General features: G+C 33.5%; 1 protein-coding gene across 2 annotated transcripts in view; it reads right to left on the minus strand.

Moving 5' to 3' along the window:
- Window positions 1-7,916: 7,916 nt before the first annotated feature.
- GKAP1 (G kinase anchoring protein 1) overlaps window positions 7,917-15,517 on the minus strand; it is a 94,837-nt gene continuing 87,236 nt past the window's right edge. For both annotated transcript variants that reach the window (XM_043452928.1, XM_043452929.1), the window contains exons 10-13: window positions 14,152-14,215; window positions 11,235-11,305; window positions 10,652-10,729; window positions 7,917-8,242 (exon numbers count right to left, since the gene is read on the minus strand). In XM_043452928.1, coding sequence (XP_043308863.1) covers window positions 8,195-8,242; window positions 10,652-10,729; window positions 11,235-11,305; window positions 14,152-14,215 — 261 coding nt within the window. In that variant the 3' untranslated portion in view covers window positions 7,917-8,194. The remainder of the gene's footprint in view (window positions 8,243-10,651; window positions 10,730-11,234; window positions 11,306-14,151; window positions 14,216-15,517) is intronic.

Genomic DNA, 15,517 nt, shown 5'->3' on the forward strand with positions numbered 1-15,517 from the left:
TGCGTGTGCTGTGTAAAATCTTATGTTTTATTAGGTCTCATTTTTAATTCTTACTTCTATTTCTTTTGACTTGGGAGACTATAGATGCAACTTCTTGATAGAATATAGAGCACAGACTTCATGGGCAAATTAGGGGAAGGGAGGGGCTGTTAAGAATATTTGTGTGTGATGATTACACACACATACACACACACACTCTTCCCCTAAGTCTGTTTTTGTTTTGCTTTTTAGCCTAATAGTGAACATGACTTGCTGCAGTTTTTAAGTCATTGGAGAATTGACTCACCATAATATCCCATGATAATATTGTTTGTTATCATATAGGCATAAAAGACTGATATTATAACATTTAGAAATAAGCAGGGAAAAAACCTGCTATTCTGACCAAAAAATATTAACAAAAATCCCTTTACTCTTACATAAGTCTAGATGTTAAATAGTATGAGTAGCACAGTTCTTCACAGAAACCAAAAAAGTTGTCTCAATATCAGGCAACTAGACAACACTATGTTTGGTAACATTAGAATCACTGGCTCAAAATGAACCACACTGTTAAAGAGTAACCTCAACTCTATTTGTTGGCTATTTTTTTCTCCAGCAATACCTGCTTTAAATGAGTTATTTTAAAATGTCAACTCACATACAGGTGGTCAATAAACACATGAGGAGATGCTTAACATTGTTCATTATTAGAGAAATGCAAATCAAAACTACAGTGAGGCATGATCTCACACCAATCAGAATGGCCATCATCAAAAAATATACAAACAATAAATGCTGGAGAGGATGTAGAGAAAAGAGAACCTTCCTGCACTGTTAGTGGGAATGTAAACTGATATAGCCATTATGGAAAACAACATGTAGATTCCTTTAAAAACCAGGAATAAATCTACCAGATGACCCAGCAATCCCACTACTCAGCACATACACTGAGAAAAACCACAATTCTGAAAGACACATGTACCCCAATGTTCACTGCAGCAATATTTACAATAGCCAGGACATGGAAGCAACCTAGATGCCATCAACAGATGAATGGATAAAGAAGCTGTGGTACATTTATACAATGGAATATTACTCAGCCATAAAAAGGAATGAATTTGAGTCAGTGGTAGTGAGGTAGATGAACCTAGAGCCTCTTAAACAGTGAAGTCAGTCAGTAAGAGAAAACAAGTATCGTGTATTAAGCCATATATATGGAATCAAGAAAAATGGTACTGATGAATCTAATAGAGAACAGACCTGTGAACACAGTGTGGGAAGCTGAGGATGGAACAAATTGAGAAAGTAGCAATGACACATATACACTTACCATGTGTAAAACAGCTACTGAGAAGTTGCTAAATAACACAGGGAGCCCAGCCTGGTGCTCTGTGACGACCTAGAGGGACGGGATGGGGGGAGTGGAGGAGGCTCAGGAGGTAAGGGATATATATAATTATGACTGATTAGTGTTGTAGAGTAGTGTGCATGCTCAGTCCTGTCTGATTCCTTGCAACCACATGGACTGTAGCCCACCAGGCTCATCTGTCCATGGGATATTCCAGGCAAGAAGACTGGAGTGGGTTGCCATTTCCTTCTCCAGGGGATCTTCCTGACCCAGGGATTGAACCCACACTTCCCTAATAGCTCAGCTGCTAAAGAATCTACCTGCAATGCAAGAGACCCTGGTTTGATTCCTGGGAGGGAAAGCACCTGGAGAAGGGGTAGGCTACCCACTCCAGTATTCTTGTGCTTCCCTTGTGGCTCAGCTGGTAAAGAATCTGCCTGCAATGGGGGAGTTCAGTTCAGTTGCTCAGTCGTGTCTGACTCTTTGCGACCCCATGAACTGCAGCACGCCAGCCCTCCCTGTCCATCACCAACTCCCAGAGTCCACCCAAACCCATGTCCATTGAGTCAGTGATGCCATCCAACCATCTCATCCTCTGTCATTCCCTTTTCCTCCTGCCCTCAATCTTTCCCAGCATCAGGGTCTTTTCTAATGAGTCAGCTCTTCACATCAGGTGGCCAAAGTATTGGAGTTTCAGCTTCAACATCAGTCCTTCCAATGAACACCCAGGACTGATCTCCTTTAGGATAGACTGGCTGGATCTCCTTGCAGTCCAAGGGACTCTCAAGAGCCTTCTCCAACACCACAGTTCAAAAGCAATGGGGGAGACCTGGGTTCAGTCCCTGGGTTGGGAAGATCCCCTGGAGAAGGGAAAGGCTATCCACTCCACTATTCTGACCTGGAGTATTCCATGGAGTCCATGGGGCGGGCAAAGAGTCAGACACAACTTAGCAACTTTCACACTTCACACTCCTGCATTAGCAAGTGGATACTGAGCAATCAGGGCAGCCCCACTGTACAGCAGAAAGCAACACAAAATTGGAAAGAAATTTTTCACCAATTAAAAAAAAATTTTTTTAAAGAACAAAATTTACTAACAAATTGGAAAAAGAAAATTTTTAAAATGTCAACTCTGTATCTGAAATCAACTTTTTGTACTCTAAACGGTAATTATAAGTCCATTAAAAGAAATAGAAAAAATAGAATTTTTATTTTTCCTTTTCCAGAGATATGATAAGCCAGCTTATTTAGATAAACTTTTCTGTTTGAAAAGCTAAAATGTTGATGGACTTCTTAAAAGCACTGAAGGCTGAACAAAGGAAGAGGTCAGGAAGTCAGTCACTCAAAGAAAATGAGAAAAATAATCCGAAATAAAGTTTGTCAGACTGGGATTTTTAAAAACAGCAGACTATGCTGTTTAGAAAAGCATCTATTTAAAAACTAATGTGGATATAATATTGGATGAAATACTTTTAAGGCAAAAAAAACATATTAGTGACAGTCACTTTGTAAAAATAAGATCACCAAGAATAGAAAGCAATTTTAAATTTGTATGTACCTCAAAAGTAGAACTGACAAACATTCTTAAAAAGTAGACAAATCCACAATCACTGTCAGATTTGAACATATGTCTCTCAATAACTGACAGAAAAAAGCACAGAGAATAATTAAGGCTATAGTAGATTTGAAGAAACTCAATCTAATTGTACATTGTAGAATACTGCACCCAACAACTTCATAATACATATTCTGTTGAGCCCACACATAACATATACTAGTTAGATGATATATTGGTGCATGAAGCATATCTTAACAAATTTCAAAGTACTAAAATCAGATTATGTTTACTTATTCCATATATCATGTGCAGTTGTATGCTAATTGTATCTCAATAGTTATAAAAATTAATTATATACAAAATGGTATAATCACTACATATTATGTACAGTGAGGTATCAAGAAGAAAATTACATCTTCCTTAACCAGTTCAGAGTAGGGAGCATACCATAATTTATACAATAAAATAATTCAAATTTTAGTTTGTAATATGCATATCAAAAAACTAATTTTTGAATAGATGTCACTAATAAAACTTCTAAAGTTCTGAAATTTTTTGAATGAGAAGTATAACAAGGGAAACATCAAGCTAGGAAAATCATCAAAAGGAAAGGAAATCATCAGGCTGGGAAAAATCAAAATTGATTACAATTTTACAAGTTTTCTTGCAGCCTCATAGTCATTTTGATTCATAAAGCCGCCTTCCCTGGTTCAGTTCTATTAAAGTGAAGAGTCCTAGATTAAAAAACAAAACCTTCATGTCCAGGAGATGTTGTTTTTACAGTTATTCGAATTATACCTTAAAAGGCTACACAGTAATCCCATTGATGTGTTATCATTTGAGTTGGGTATTTATATTAGGCACTGCAACTATACCTCTGGGTTACTCCATGGTTCCCTGTTATACTGTTATACTTGTATAGATCTTTTAAAGTTTATTCTTCTCTCAAACTGTTTTCTTAGGATAAATTATCCAATATTGGGAATCAGTGGGTATAAACGTTTTTCTGGCTCCTGAAACGTATTACTATAGTGCTTCTCCAAAAGGCAGAAATCTAAGTATAAGGTTGCTAATAGTACATATGGATATCTACTTCAGAACAACCATACTAGAAGTGAGTATTAACTTTAAGTAAATAACATTTTAAATTCAATTAAAAATTTACCCCAGGACAATCCCTCAGTAATTTACAGACTTTGGAGGCTCGTTCACTTTCTGTCTGTTGCTTAAGGAATTATTTCTTCATTGAAGTTTACTAATGTCCGATCACAAAATCATTTTATATTTCTTTTTTAAGTCCTTGAGTTCTGCTTAAACATTCTTAAACTGTTATATGGAAAAGGCAATAACTCCATTAATAGAAAGCAGCTTAATTTAGAATTAAACTATGAATCAAACAGTGTTGATAAGGAAACCAAATTACACAATGGCAAGTAAATACCTAGGGCTTCCCAAGTAGCTTAGTGGTAAAGGATCTGCCTGCAATGCAAATTTATCTTATAAAATGTAATTACTGAATGTTTTTATCTTTTATTAAAAGTTACAAAAATAATACATGTTTAATGTAAAATAGTACGGAAGTATACACTATCACTTGTGATAAATTTAATGATGGAAACACTCCATAACTGATAGTAATCCTGCAAAAATTTTGGTAGAATGTTTTAAGTCTTAAGACAAATTGCCGTGTACCTTATAAAATGTCCCAAACAACCAAAATGCATTTGTTTGACATATGTATTGAGTTTATCTGTTCAAGTGGTAGGTAGTATCCAAGTTGGATGCTACACAATTAGCATCACCTTGGAAGTTTAAGAAATATTTATTTCTGGGCCCCACTTTTCGCCGATTCTGATGAATTAGTAGTGGATGAGGCACAGGTGTTGGTACTTTTTCTTTTATAAATCTCCCAGGTGATATTAGGGCTTCTCTGGTGGCTCAGTGGTAAAGAATCCACCAGCAATGCAGGAGACGTGGGTTGTATCCTTGGGTTGGAAAGATCCCCTGGAGAAGGAGATGGCAACCCACTTCAGTATTCTTTCCTGGGAAATCTCATGGATAGAGGAGCCTGGTAGGCTACAGGGTATCGGGATGCAAAAGAGTCAGACATGATTTAGCGACTAAACAACAACAACAAAGTAAATACTTAATTGATGAGCTCTGAAGCAAGCCCACCATTCCCCTAGTCTCATTCTTTTCTTAACTGGCTCCTTTTGGTTCATGAACATATTGTCGTAAATGTCTACTCAGTCTTAAACTGACCAACCCTCACTCAATTCTGTAGTCCCTTCAAAGCACCTTGGAGCCCCTGTCTTGTAACTGCCACAAAGTGTTAAAGAGTTTTTTCCCTCAATGCCTTGATCTGTGCCATTGAAAAAGCTATTCTGAAGGTCATATTCTTTAGTTGTTAAATTGAATAGTTATCCTCAGTTCAGATCCTCTTTACCTCCTGTTTCTACTATTATAAAAGCTTCCTTGATATTTTCAAATTTATTCTTCAATAATTCCTATTACATCATTGCCTTTAAATCTTTTTAAAGGACAACTTTGGTTACATCACTTCTCTGTATATAAACTTTTAATGGCTTCCACATGCCTACCAAATTATGCATAGATTTCTTAATCTAAAATTTCAGATGAAGGGTAGCTATCCCCAAACAACCTTTCTGGCTATCTCATTAATTTCCTATGCTCCAGGAAAAATAAAGACACTCAATTTTCTCAACACATGCCTTGCTATCTTTCTATTCCCTGAACACATACATCGCTTTTCCTTTACCCCACTTTTTAAATTTTCCTTTCTCATCAAACAACCTTCTGCCCTTTAAAACTCTTTGGGAAAGCTACCTATTAACCAATTAAAACATTATTGTTTTAAAAAGAATATAAAATACACTGAACAAATATACTCTTACTTCCATATAATTGTTATGGAATCTACTGTATTCTATCTTGAATTTTAGTTACTTAAGTGCTATGCTTTTATTCATATTAGACTGAAAATAATTTGAACGTAAGAATGACATCTTACACAGTTTTTTACCCAATACTTTCACTAGCTGTTCTCATTTGATACCAAATTTCATGCTGCAATTTCATGCATATTTAGCATGAGCCAAGGCCACACAGCTATACTAGAACTGGGACTTGAACATAGCCGTAGTTCATAAGTGCTGGCTATCACTAACACACTATAGAAAATGTAAAAAATACCACAGAAGCTATCTAAAATATTTAAAATAATAACATGTATTTTCTTCTGTACCCCAATAGCAATTTGAATATATCATTATTTACTGGAATATTTTATGAATATTTCTCTATATTTCTATTTTCTTCCAATTGATTGTGGACATATTTACATCTCAAGTACTTGGCACAGTGCCTAGTACATAATAAGCTATCAATAATTTCACTGAACATTCAGGAAACAGAAAAGAATCTGAGGAATGGTATTTAATAACACAGAATGCCTGACAAATCAAACAGAAGAATTCATTAACCGATCACTGACTGTCTTTTCTATCTCTTACTAAAGCCTTCTCTGTTGAGACATTGGCCTGGAAGTAATAGATTATCCATAGGAGTGGATACATAAATAAAGGGAAAAAAATTCAGGGGGAAAAACAAAGTCATGAATGCAGTACTCCTGAGAATATTCAAGGCAAAAGAGAATAATCAATGAAATTTTCTATGTGCCCAGGTAATTTTAAACTACATACACACTAGCTGTCGTCATTTAGTCACCAAGTCATGTCCGGCTCTTTGCAAACCCATGGATGGTAGCCAGGCTCCTCTGACCATGGAATCTTCCAGGTAAGAATACTGGAGTGGGTTGCCATTTCTTTCTCCAGGGCACCTTCCCAACCCAGGGACTGAACCCCCATCTCTTGTGTTGCAGGCGGATTCTTTACTGTTGAGCGACCGGTGAAGCCTGATATTCACACTAGTAGAAAACGGCATATTTATTGAAATATTTGCCAAGCACTGTGCTAGATGTTAGATAATGTACCAAATGGATAGTGTACAGGTAGCTAATCAAAAGCAGATGATAATATGATGGGCGCTGGTAATTCAATTACAATGGAAACTATACAAGTTCTATTGAATAGCTTGTTTATATAAGTCAACATGAGAAATTCGATTTTGTTCATCACTGGGTAGAAAAATATGGTATCATGAATTACCAAATATAATTAATTAATTAGGTTCTGAGGGTACCTACTCTTAATCAAAGGTAAATTAGAGGGAAATTATCTTAAAAATCTTTACTACTTTACCAATTAATTAAACAAAAAATTATTTAACATCTACTTTGAAATCCACATAGAGAACTAAACATTGAGAACAGTAAGTCACAGTTATGGAAAAAGCCAGACATATAAGTAATGATGACAAAGTATTTTTTCTGAAGACTGTCATGAAGTGGAGTCTTTCTTATAATGCTGGTTTTGGAGGCCAGTACCAGTATTTACGTGTTTATCTTTGTTATAAAACAAAAAAACTCTCTGGATTTTAATGAATCATATTTGTATTTCACTGACTACACTAAAAAAAACCTCAATCCCATAAACTACTAACTGATTATACCAATGAAAAGTCTACCTTCACTCCCCCCCAGTCAACACCCTTCCTATTCTCAGTGTCACATTTTGATCCTCAAGTCAGACTATTCTTTACATAAATATTTCTGCCCAGATTTTGCTTATTCTGCCTGGGATGCTTCTCAAAAAATTTACAGAAAAGGTATCCACCCTCCAAAAACCATCTCATGCAAGTTTTCTCAATTTCCAAACAAGGTGAAATCACACTCTAATATGTATGGTAATTATTTTTGGTAATCATTCCTACCCCCATCTTCTGTTTTGCCTGAACATAGGCCATTTGGCGATATATTGTATGTCCTATAAGGTTCAGGATGGACAAAGTGCTAGGTAAATATTCAGTGAGCTGAAATCCAAGAAACTGATTGTGCTATGAACAAAAACCACACTTTCACATTGTTTCTGAAATTTAAAAAACCAAACATATTAATGGAAGAGTAAATTAATTTTATTGACTGATGAAAAACTAAAGTGATAAGAAGTATGAATAGTATACAATAATCAGTGAGTTCTGCTGGAATTCTGTTTTTCTTCTTTTCACTTTAAGCCAAAAGGACATAAAATTATACAGTTAGTGAGCTAATCATTTTAAATTTCTTCAACAAAAACTGCATAGTTCAGCAGTTGCACAGCATTAAATATATACATTTTTGTAAAACCCTGAAAGTTTTCCTTTTGTGTTGACCTCAAAGGCTAATGGAATCACCTACACTGGTCGGATTCAGAGTTTCTTTTCCCTTTTCTGCCACCCTGCAAAGAGAAATAGGGTAAATTATTTAGAAAGTAACATTTTGGAGGGAAGTTTCCTTTTAAGAATAAATGAGATCAAAGGCATTTTTGACTATGAAAAGGAAGGAACTTCTTTTTGAGTTTGTTGCAAATTTGAATTAACAACTAAATTATTTTTACATGGCTTTTATCAATGGTTAAAGTAGGTTGTAGAAAACAGCCATCTATCTGAATTAGTCTGGACTTACTATGATTACCCGTATCTTATTTTTTAGAGCTCATCTGCACTGTCCCAGATCTTTTTAAAAAATAAAAATTTTGATCTATGCTAAAATAAACAACTTGCTCCATATGATCAGCAAATTTGGGGAATTGCTTCGTTACCCCTTTGGGTAATTCGATTTCCAATTCAAGTGTTGTATAGTTCTGTTCATGTAAGAAAGCATTAGAAATCTGATTTTGTTCATCAGTGGGTTGAAAAGAATATTATACTTTTCATATTGCTCAGTGACATATAAAAATCTGTATTTAATTTGCCCCAAATGAAACTCTATCAATGGTATTTAACTTGAGCCAAAGAAAGAGAAAGGGAGCTTAAAAGCCAGAAAGTAATTTTTCATTAATTATTTTTAAAGTTAACATTTTCTGCCTTACTCTGATTCAAAAAGCAAATATTTTAAAAATATGAAAAGCAAAAAGGTACAAAAAAGAAAATTTAATCATCCATAACTATTCTACCCTCCATTTTAACTATAAATAATGGTTTGATGGGGGCTTCCCTGGTGGCTCAGTTGGTAAAGAATCTGCCTGAATGTGGGAGATCTGGGTTTGATCCCTGGGTTGGGAAGACCCCCTAGAGAAGGGAATGGCTACCCACTCTAGTATTCTTGCCTGGAGAATTCCATGGACAGAGGAGCCTGGCAGGCTACAGTCCATGGGCTCACAAAGAATCAGACATGACTGATTAACACTAATGGTATAAGGTATTTATAATAATTTAATAATCTTTCATTTTTATAAACTATGGCAAAGATACCTAAACTTAATCACTAGAATCACCTAATTAGTAATATTTTAAAAATTCTGATGCCCAGACTTTGTCCCAATTTATTTATGATAATTAGGAGTGGGCTAAACAATCTGTAATTCAAAAAGTTCCCAAGAGATTCTGATGATCAGCCAAATTTGGGAATGACTTGCCTGTGAAAGTACATTTCTCAGAGTGGTGGTTATATGAGGGGCACAAGGAACCCAGACCCATTTAATAATGTTGGCAGCTTCTCTTTGTTCCATCCTTTTTCTGCCTATAACTTCCCTCTCAGAATTCAAAAACATATCTATAACAACCTTCTTAAAAAAAAAAAATCAAATAAAGAATGCTATTATTCACTCCTGAACAAATAAAAGCTTTGAAAAGATTTATCCAGAGGGAAAAAACCTGAAGAGGTTATGTAAAACTTGAGATGTATAATGACAGGTATTAAAAACAAGATTTATTTCCTGACAGAAGGGAAATAAAAAATAAAGTTACTAAAAAACTTTCCACAAGGTAGATACTCACTATACATATTTACCAATGTTATACAGCTTAAAACTCTTACTTTGCTTCTAAACAAGAGTTTTTTTAAAAATAATAATAATCCAACAATCCTTTTCAAAGCTTCCCAAAGGGAATCTTCCTTCCTGGACTGATGAGATGTCAAAAGCTAGAGCTAAAAAACTTTTATGTTCTCTTTCAAACTTTTTTGACTATGACTCCACATTAATTAACTAATTTTATATCATGACATAGACACATATACATATGTATACACAAATATATATGTGTTTGTATATATTCACACATGTACACATATACTGAAAGAAAGCCATGACATTATTTATGGCTTCATCCAGAAAAAAATACTCAATGCCAGCTTGTAAATGCAGAAGAAATGATAGAATTAGAAAAATCACTCTTTTGCAACTACCAAAATAATAACTGTTACAAATATCATCAATGGATGCTAAAACCATTGAGTAAAAAGAATATTCACACAATCTCAAACTATAATATCACATATTATTTATTGATTACAAAGGGGGAAGATATCTTTACCATAAGATATCTAAAAGATACTGCTGCACCCCAGTGATCAAACTCACAATGTCACGGGAGGAGCATCACTATGTACCTTCCCTCAACAGGATGCACTGGCACATAACGCCACATCATCTGTGTAGCACCAAAGACCACGCTGAATTACTTTAGTTATTGCTGTATACACCAATATCTAGAGTAAACATTTTCTAATATGTAAACTACATAACCAATAATAACAAATTTGGTGAATAAACTGTGGCCTAAGAATAAAATAATGCATTTATCCTCACATGTATATATCTATTCTAAATGTATTATTTGTGATGAAAACACTTACAAAAGCATACCTGATATTTGGCTAATTCTGCTTGTAACACTTTCACTTTAGATCTTTCTTGTTCTAATGCAGCATGAAGTGAAGTTACCTATAACCAAATATTCAATTAAAAGAGACTTTTTTGATCAATACTCTTTATTTCTTAACACTTATTTGCAATGATGATTTTTCACTACTAGATTAATGAGCATCAGAAGAGAACCTCTCTCCTTACATACAATTTCAATTAGGCATTTTGCTCAGCTGTATATTATAAAGATAGGCAGGACAAGTTCACTGTTCTAAGACAAGATCACAGGATAAGGATGGGAAGGGGAAAAAATCAAGTACGTGAACACGGGAAATTCTATCTGCCCTTTCTATCCCTATATTCATAGTCCACATCAACTAAAATACAACCTTATCTTCCCCTATTCTTTAGGACATACACACCTCTCTTAGCACAGTAAATAGAATCTTCATTCATTTGCTACAGCACGGCACAGTGATAATGAAGTATGGTTTAAAACATATTTTTTGCAGTACTGAAGGGCTGTCTTTCTGTTTAGTCAAGTTTCCTAATTCAGGACAAAAGAATAAATAGTTTTCCTTACCTGTATTGTTAGCTCATTCTTGATACTTTGTGATTCATCAACTTGCAGAAGTATTTCTGCTTTATCTTTCACTGACAAAAAAGGAAAAATAGCAGTATAATCTTTTCAATCACTCAGATACTTTAATAATACTTTTTGGTGAACCAAGACAGCAGTGCAGTCAGGCAAAGATTAAATTGTCCTCATACTTAATGACTGTATTCCTGAACCTATATATACCTCTTTATTTCCACTGGTAAATTCTGATCATTATTATCACCACAGCAGTTTTCATTGGAAAATTTACATTTTCCATGGTGGTAAAATATTAATTGTACAGATATGATAAAAGATTAATTTTTTCCATCTATACTAAAAAGGATAAGGACAGAGTAAATAAAACATTTCACATAGGGAAAAAAACTTTAACTATCTAGACTAGTCAAAGCAAGATTTTAAAAACAACGTAGCGTGGTTTTTTTGTTGTTAAAATTGTCAATGGTGCATACTCTAAGGCCCACAGAAATTCTTTTCATCTGACTTTTCATACCATTAAAGCACTATCAAATAAATGTAGCTCATATGAGCACAGTTAATCATGTAACATCTATAGTTTCAGAACTATTCACTTATCTAAAGGTTTTTCCCTCTTTAGGAAAGCAAGAAATCTCTATCACCACAGCTCTTCCAATATAACAGTGTCATTCAAATTTTTCCCAGTTTGATATGCACTAAGGTGAGATGCTGTGTCAAGAAACATATCACACTCTCTCAAGACTCAAACTGAGAACTTTTACAAATTATACTTTCTACTCCTTCATCCTCAGAATTAAGCACCCTCATTGAGAAACAAGTGATTTTTAACAATTATGTCATATTTTAGCTACAGTTTTTCTGTAATGCTGTTTTGTGTTTCAAAGAGACTGATACATCAGAGAACAACTTGAACATAACATGAATTATATACTTGTTTTAAGCACAATTTCGTGAATACAGAAAACTGCAGCCATGCACACACCTGAAATTACCTACCAACTATTTCAGTTCACTATGTGAAGAACCACACCTACTGTCCATCCTTCCATCACTTAATAGTAACAACACAAGCTGCAACCCTTCTAAAACCAACTTCTACAGCAAACTTTAGGTTGTCTTCAAAGTAAAGTGCCATATTTATTATAGTACTATGTGTTTAACCATTTTAACATGAAAAAAACTTACTTTTTAATTAAGTTCCCATTTTTTTTCATGTCACTGATGAAATCTTTAAATGTTGTATGCTAATTCCATTTTCTCTATAAATTTTGTGGTCTTTATATGATTTTGTAAAGGTTAGTGATTTTTAGGAACACATATTGTATTATAATATGACTATATTTACATTTATATTTATATTATAAATGCTAACATCTGTATACTCTAATGTACCATATTTTTCATGTAATAGTTCTATATAAAATTATTCTACTTGGACGACTTATAGTATGGAGTATGGACACTGATATTACTTATGGTAGCCATTTTAGTCTATTTTTGATAATAAGTTTTTATCAGTTAACTTTCTCACTTTTCACAACTGTTTCCCTAAGGAATATTACTTTATTTTTACATATTTAAAAATCATACATCCAGTATTCAATGATACCCTTAATTTCTTCAATTAGAAATATATTTTGTAAACATTATTTTATTTTCATAACGTTATTCATGAAATGATCCACATGGAGCTCAGTGACACGCATAAATCTAAATTCATCTCAGGATGCTGATGTCTAACTTCAAATAATGTCATTTCCCATTATTATTTAACTTCTATTTTATCATAGTTAAGCTGTGTAACAGTTAAGTTACATTATAAAAATGGTAAAATTATAAAAAATGTTTGACTCTACTTTAAGACTATCTATTCTATTCAATCGGACAGGATTTCTGGTTTTTACTCATATTGTTTTAATAACTGCTATTTAATATAGTTTAAGTTTTGGTTGGACAATTCCACTCCTACTATCTTCATATCTGAAACAATTTTAGGTATCTTGATTACTTATCTTTTAAGGTGTGGTTCATAAATTCTTAATTTCTCAAGTGCTATACAGTACTCACAGGAGCTATATTTGGGATTTCATTAACATTTGTTAACAAGGGAAATTGTTTGTTACACTTAATTTCATCTATATAAAAGATTTTCTCATCTATTCATGTCTTTATGTCTTATATGGTTCATCATTTTCTTTTACAAATTTAATACAAACTTGTTCTTAACGTAAATTTTTCACATAGCTTTCAAGACCAATGCCATTTGGTATACATATTCAGAAATGCAGCTGATTAGGGGAGTTTCATATAACACCAACTTTACTAACGTTATTATCTCTGCGGCTGCTGCTAAGTCGCTTCAGTCATGGCCGACTCTGTGCGACCCCAAAGACAGCAGCCCACGAGGTTCCGCCGTCCCTGGGATTCTCCAGGCAAGAACACTGGAGTGGGTTGCCATTTCCTTCTCCAGTATTATCTCTAGTCATTTTTGATTGAGTTCCTTGGCTTCCCACTGGTGATCTATAGCCTAAAGTTTAGAGTGGCCACAAAAGTATGAAGAGTGGGGACAGGAAGACAGGGGGAAGGAAAAGCTGAAATGATGATAGGCCTTCTCCTCTATTAATAAATAGAATCTTAAGAAAATGTTATTCCTGTTTTCCCTCTAAATGTGGTCCAATAATTCATAAGAATTGAAATTTCAAGAGTTTCTTACTTCAATAGTTATAAACTTGTGTAATACTAAGGTGCTGTAAGAGAGACTTGCAATCCTAAAATTATCAAAAACAATCCAGTTTCTACCATTTTGGGAAATCTTTTATTTTGTTGAGTTAATAAATCATACATCTTGGAAAGTTACCTTCAAATATTTTTAAGATTAATTCTAAAAACAGAAATCACTTACTTTCACCTTCCTGAAGCATTTTCAATAACTGTGCATTTCTTGCCTTTACTTCTTTATACTTTGCCTAATAATCAAATAAAAAGGTTTAATTTTTTAAAAAGTATATGATGTGATAAATGCCTTACTAACAATTTATGGAACTATGAATTCTAGACTTGCGCAAAGACATAAATTACTTCTGAAAGAAACAAGATGAAGGAAAATGTATTCAGAAATATTATTTAAATCCCCAGTATAATAATATATATATATCAATATTACAGGTGACTGAATAAATAGAGTAGAATAAAAGTGGAGAAAAGAGAATAAAACTAAATTTTTCTTAAGAGTCACTTTTCCTCCTTGAATAAAATCCTTATACAATTCAAAATAATTACATGAAAACAAAAAGAAAAATGATGCACAGTTCTATACAGTACTATACTAGAACTCTGTATCTTTTCTATAATTGCCACTGTTCAATATGTGACTGCTAACTACTAGAAATGTAGCCAGTGTTACTGAGAAAATGACTTTGAATTGTATTTAGTTTTATTAAGTTAAAATTTTAATTTATTTAACCTTTACTTATACAAATTAAAAAAATTATTTTTATTTAAAATTCATGTAGCATATTAATTTTATACCACATGTAGTGGTTACTATACAGTACAGTTCTGTATTTGCTCAGTTAAGGCTTTACTAATCTTTTGTTATTTCATTAACTAAATACTGTTAAAATAATTTTTGGCTGAAATGAGTAATTTACTGAAATATTTTTCAGTTATTTTCAACTTTTAAAAAATGGCTTCTTTTCAAACTACACAAATGACACAATTATACATTATAAACAATTTAGGAATTGTATTCCCACATTAACATCCAGACTCCAGATAATTTTCCCCCTACAGTACCTTTATTCAACATATAGCACACACTGAACTATTTATAAATATTTAATAAATACATTACAGAAAACAATATAATAATTATAGAAATAGAGGACGTCAAAGAAAATAGATCAATATAAGAAACTTGTCATTTCTTCTCTCAACATGTACACAGATATGTACAGAAGTTACCAGATTCAAAAATCTTCCTTATAAAACAAATTTGATGTATTTTAAATTAAGTCCAGCAGATGACTTTTACTAGGTACTATGTCCAGTAAATTGCTGAGGATAAAGCAATAGTTATTCAGTGATACTGCAGACAACACACTGAATGGAAGCAGCAAGCACAGTGAACATAAAAGGTTGTAGGACTTGTGGAATTTTGAGAAGCTAGGAAATGAAGGGGGGAGATAAGTCCCCAGAAACACAAAAATATGAAGGGAAAACATACACAGTCAATTACAACTGTACTCATTAGGAATACAGAAATGTAT

Source organism: Cervus canadensis, chromosome 30 (genome assembly GCF_019320065.1).
Source record: "Cervus canadensis isolate Bull #8, Minnesota chromosome 30, ASM1932006v1, whole genome shotgun sequence".
Taxonomy (NCBI): Eukaryota; Metazoa; Chordata; class Mammalia; order Artiodactyla; family Cervidae; genus Cervus; species Cervus canadensis.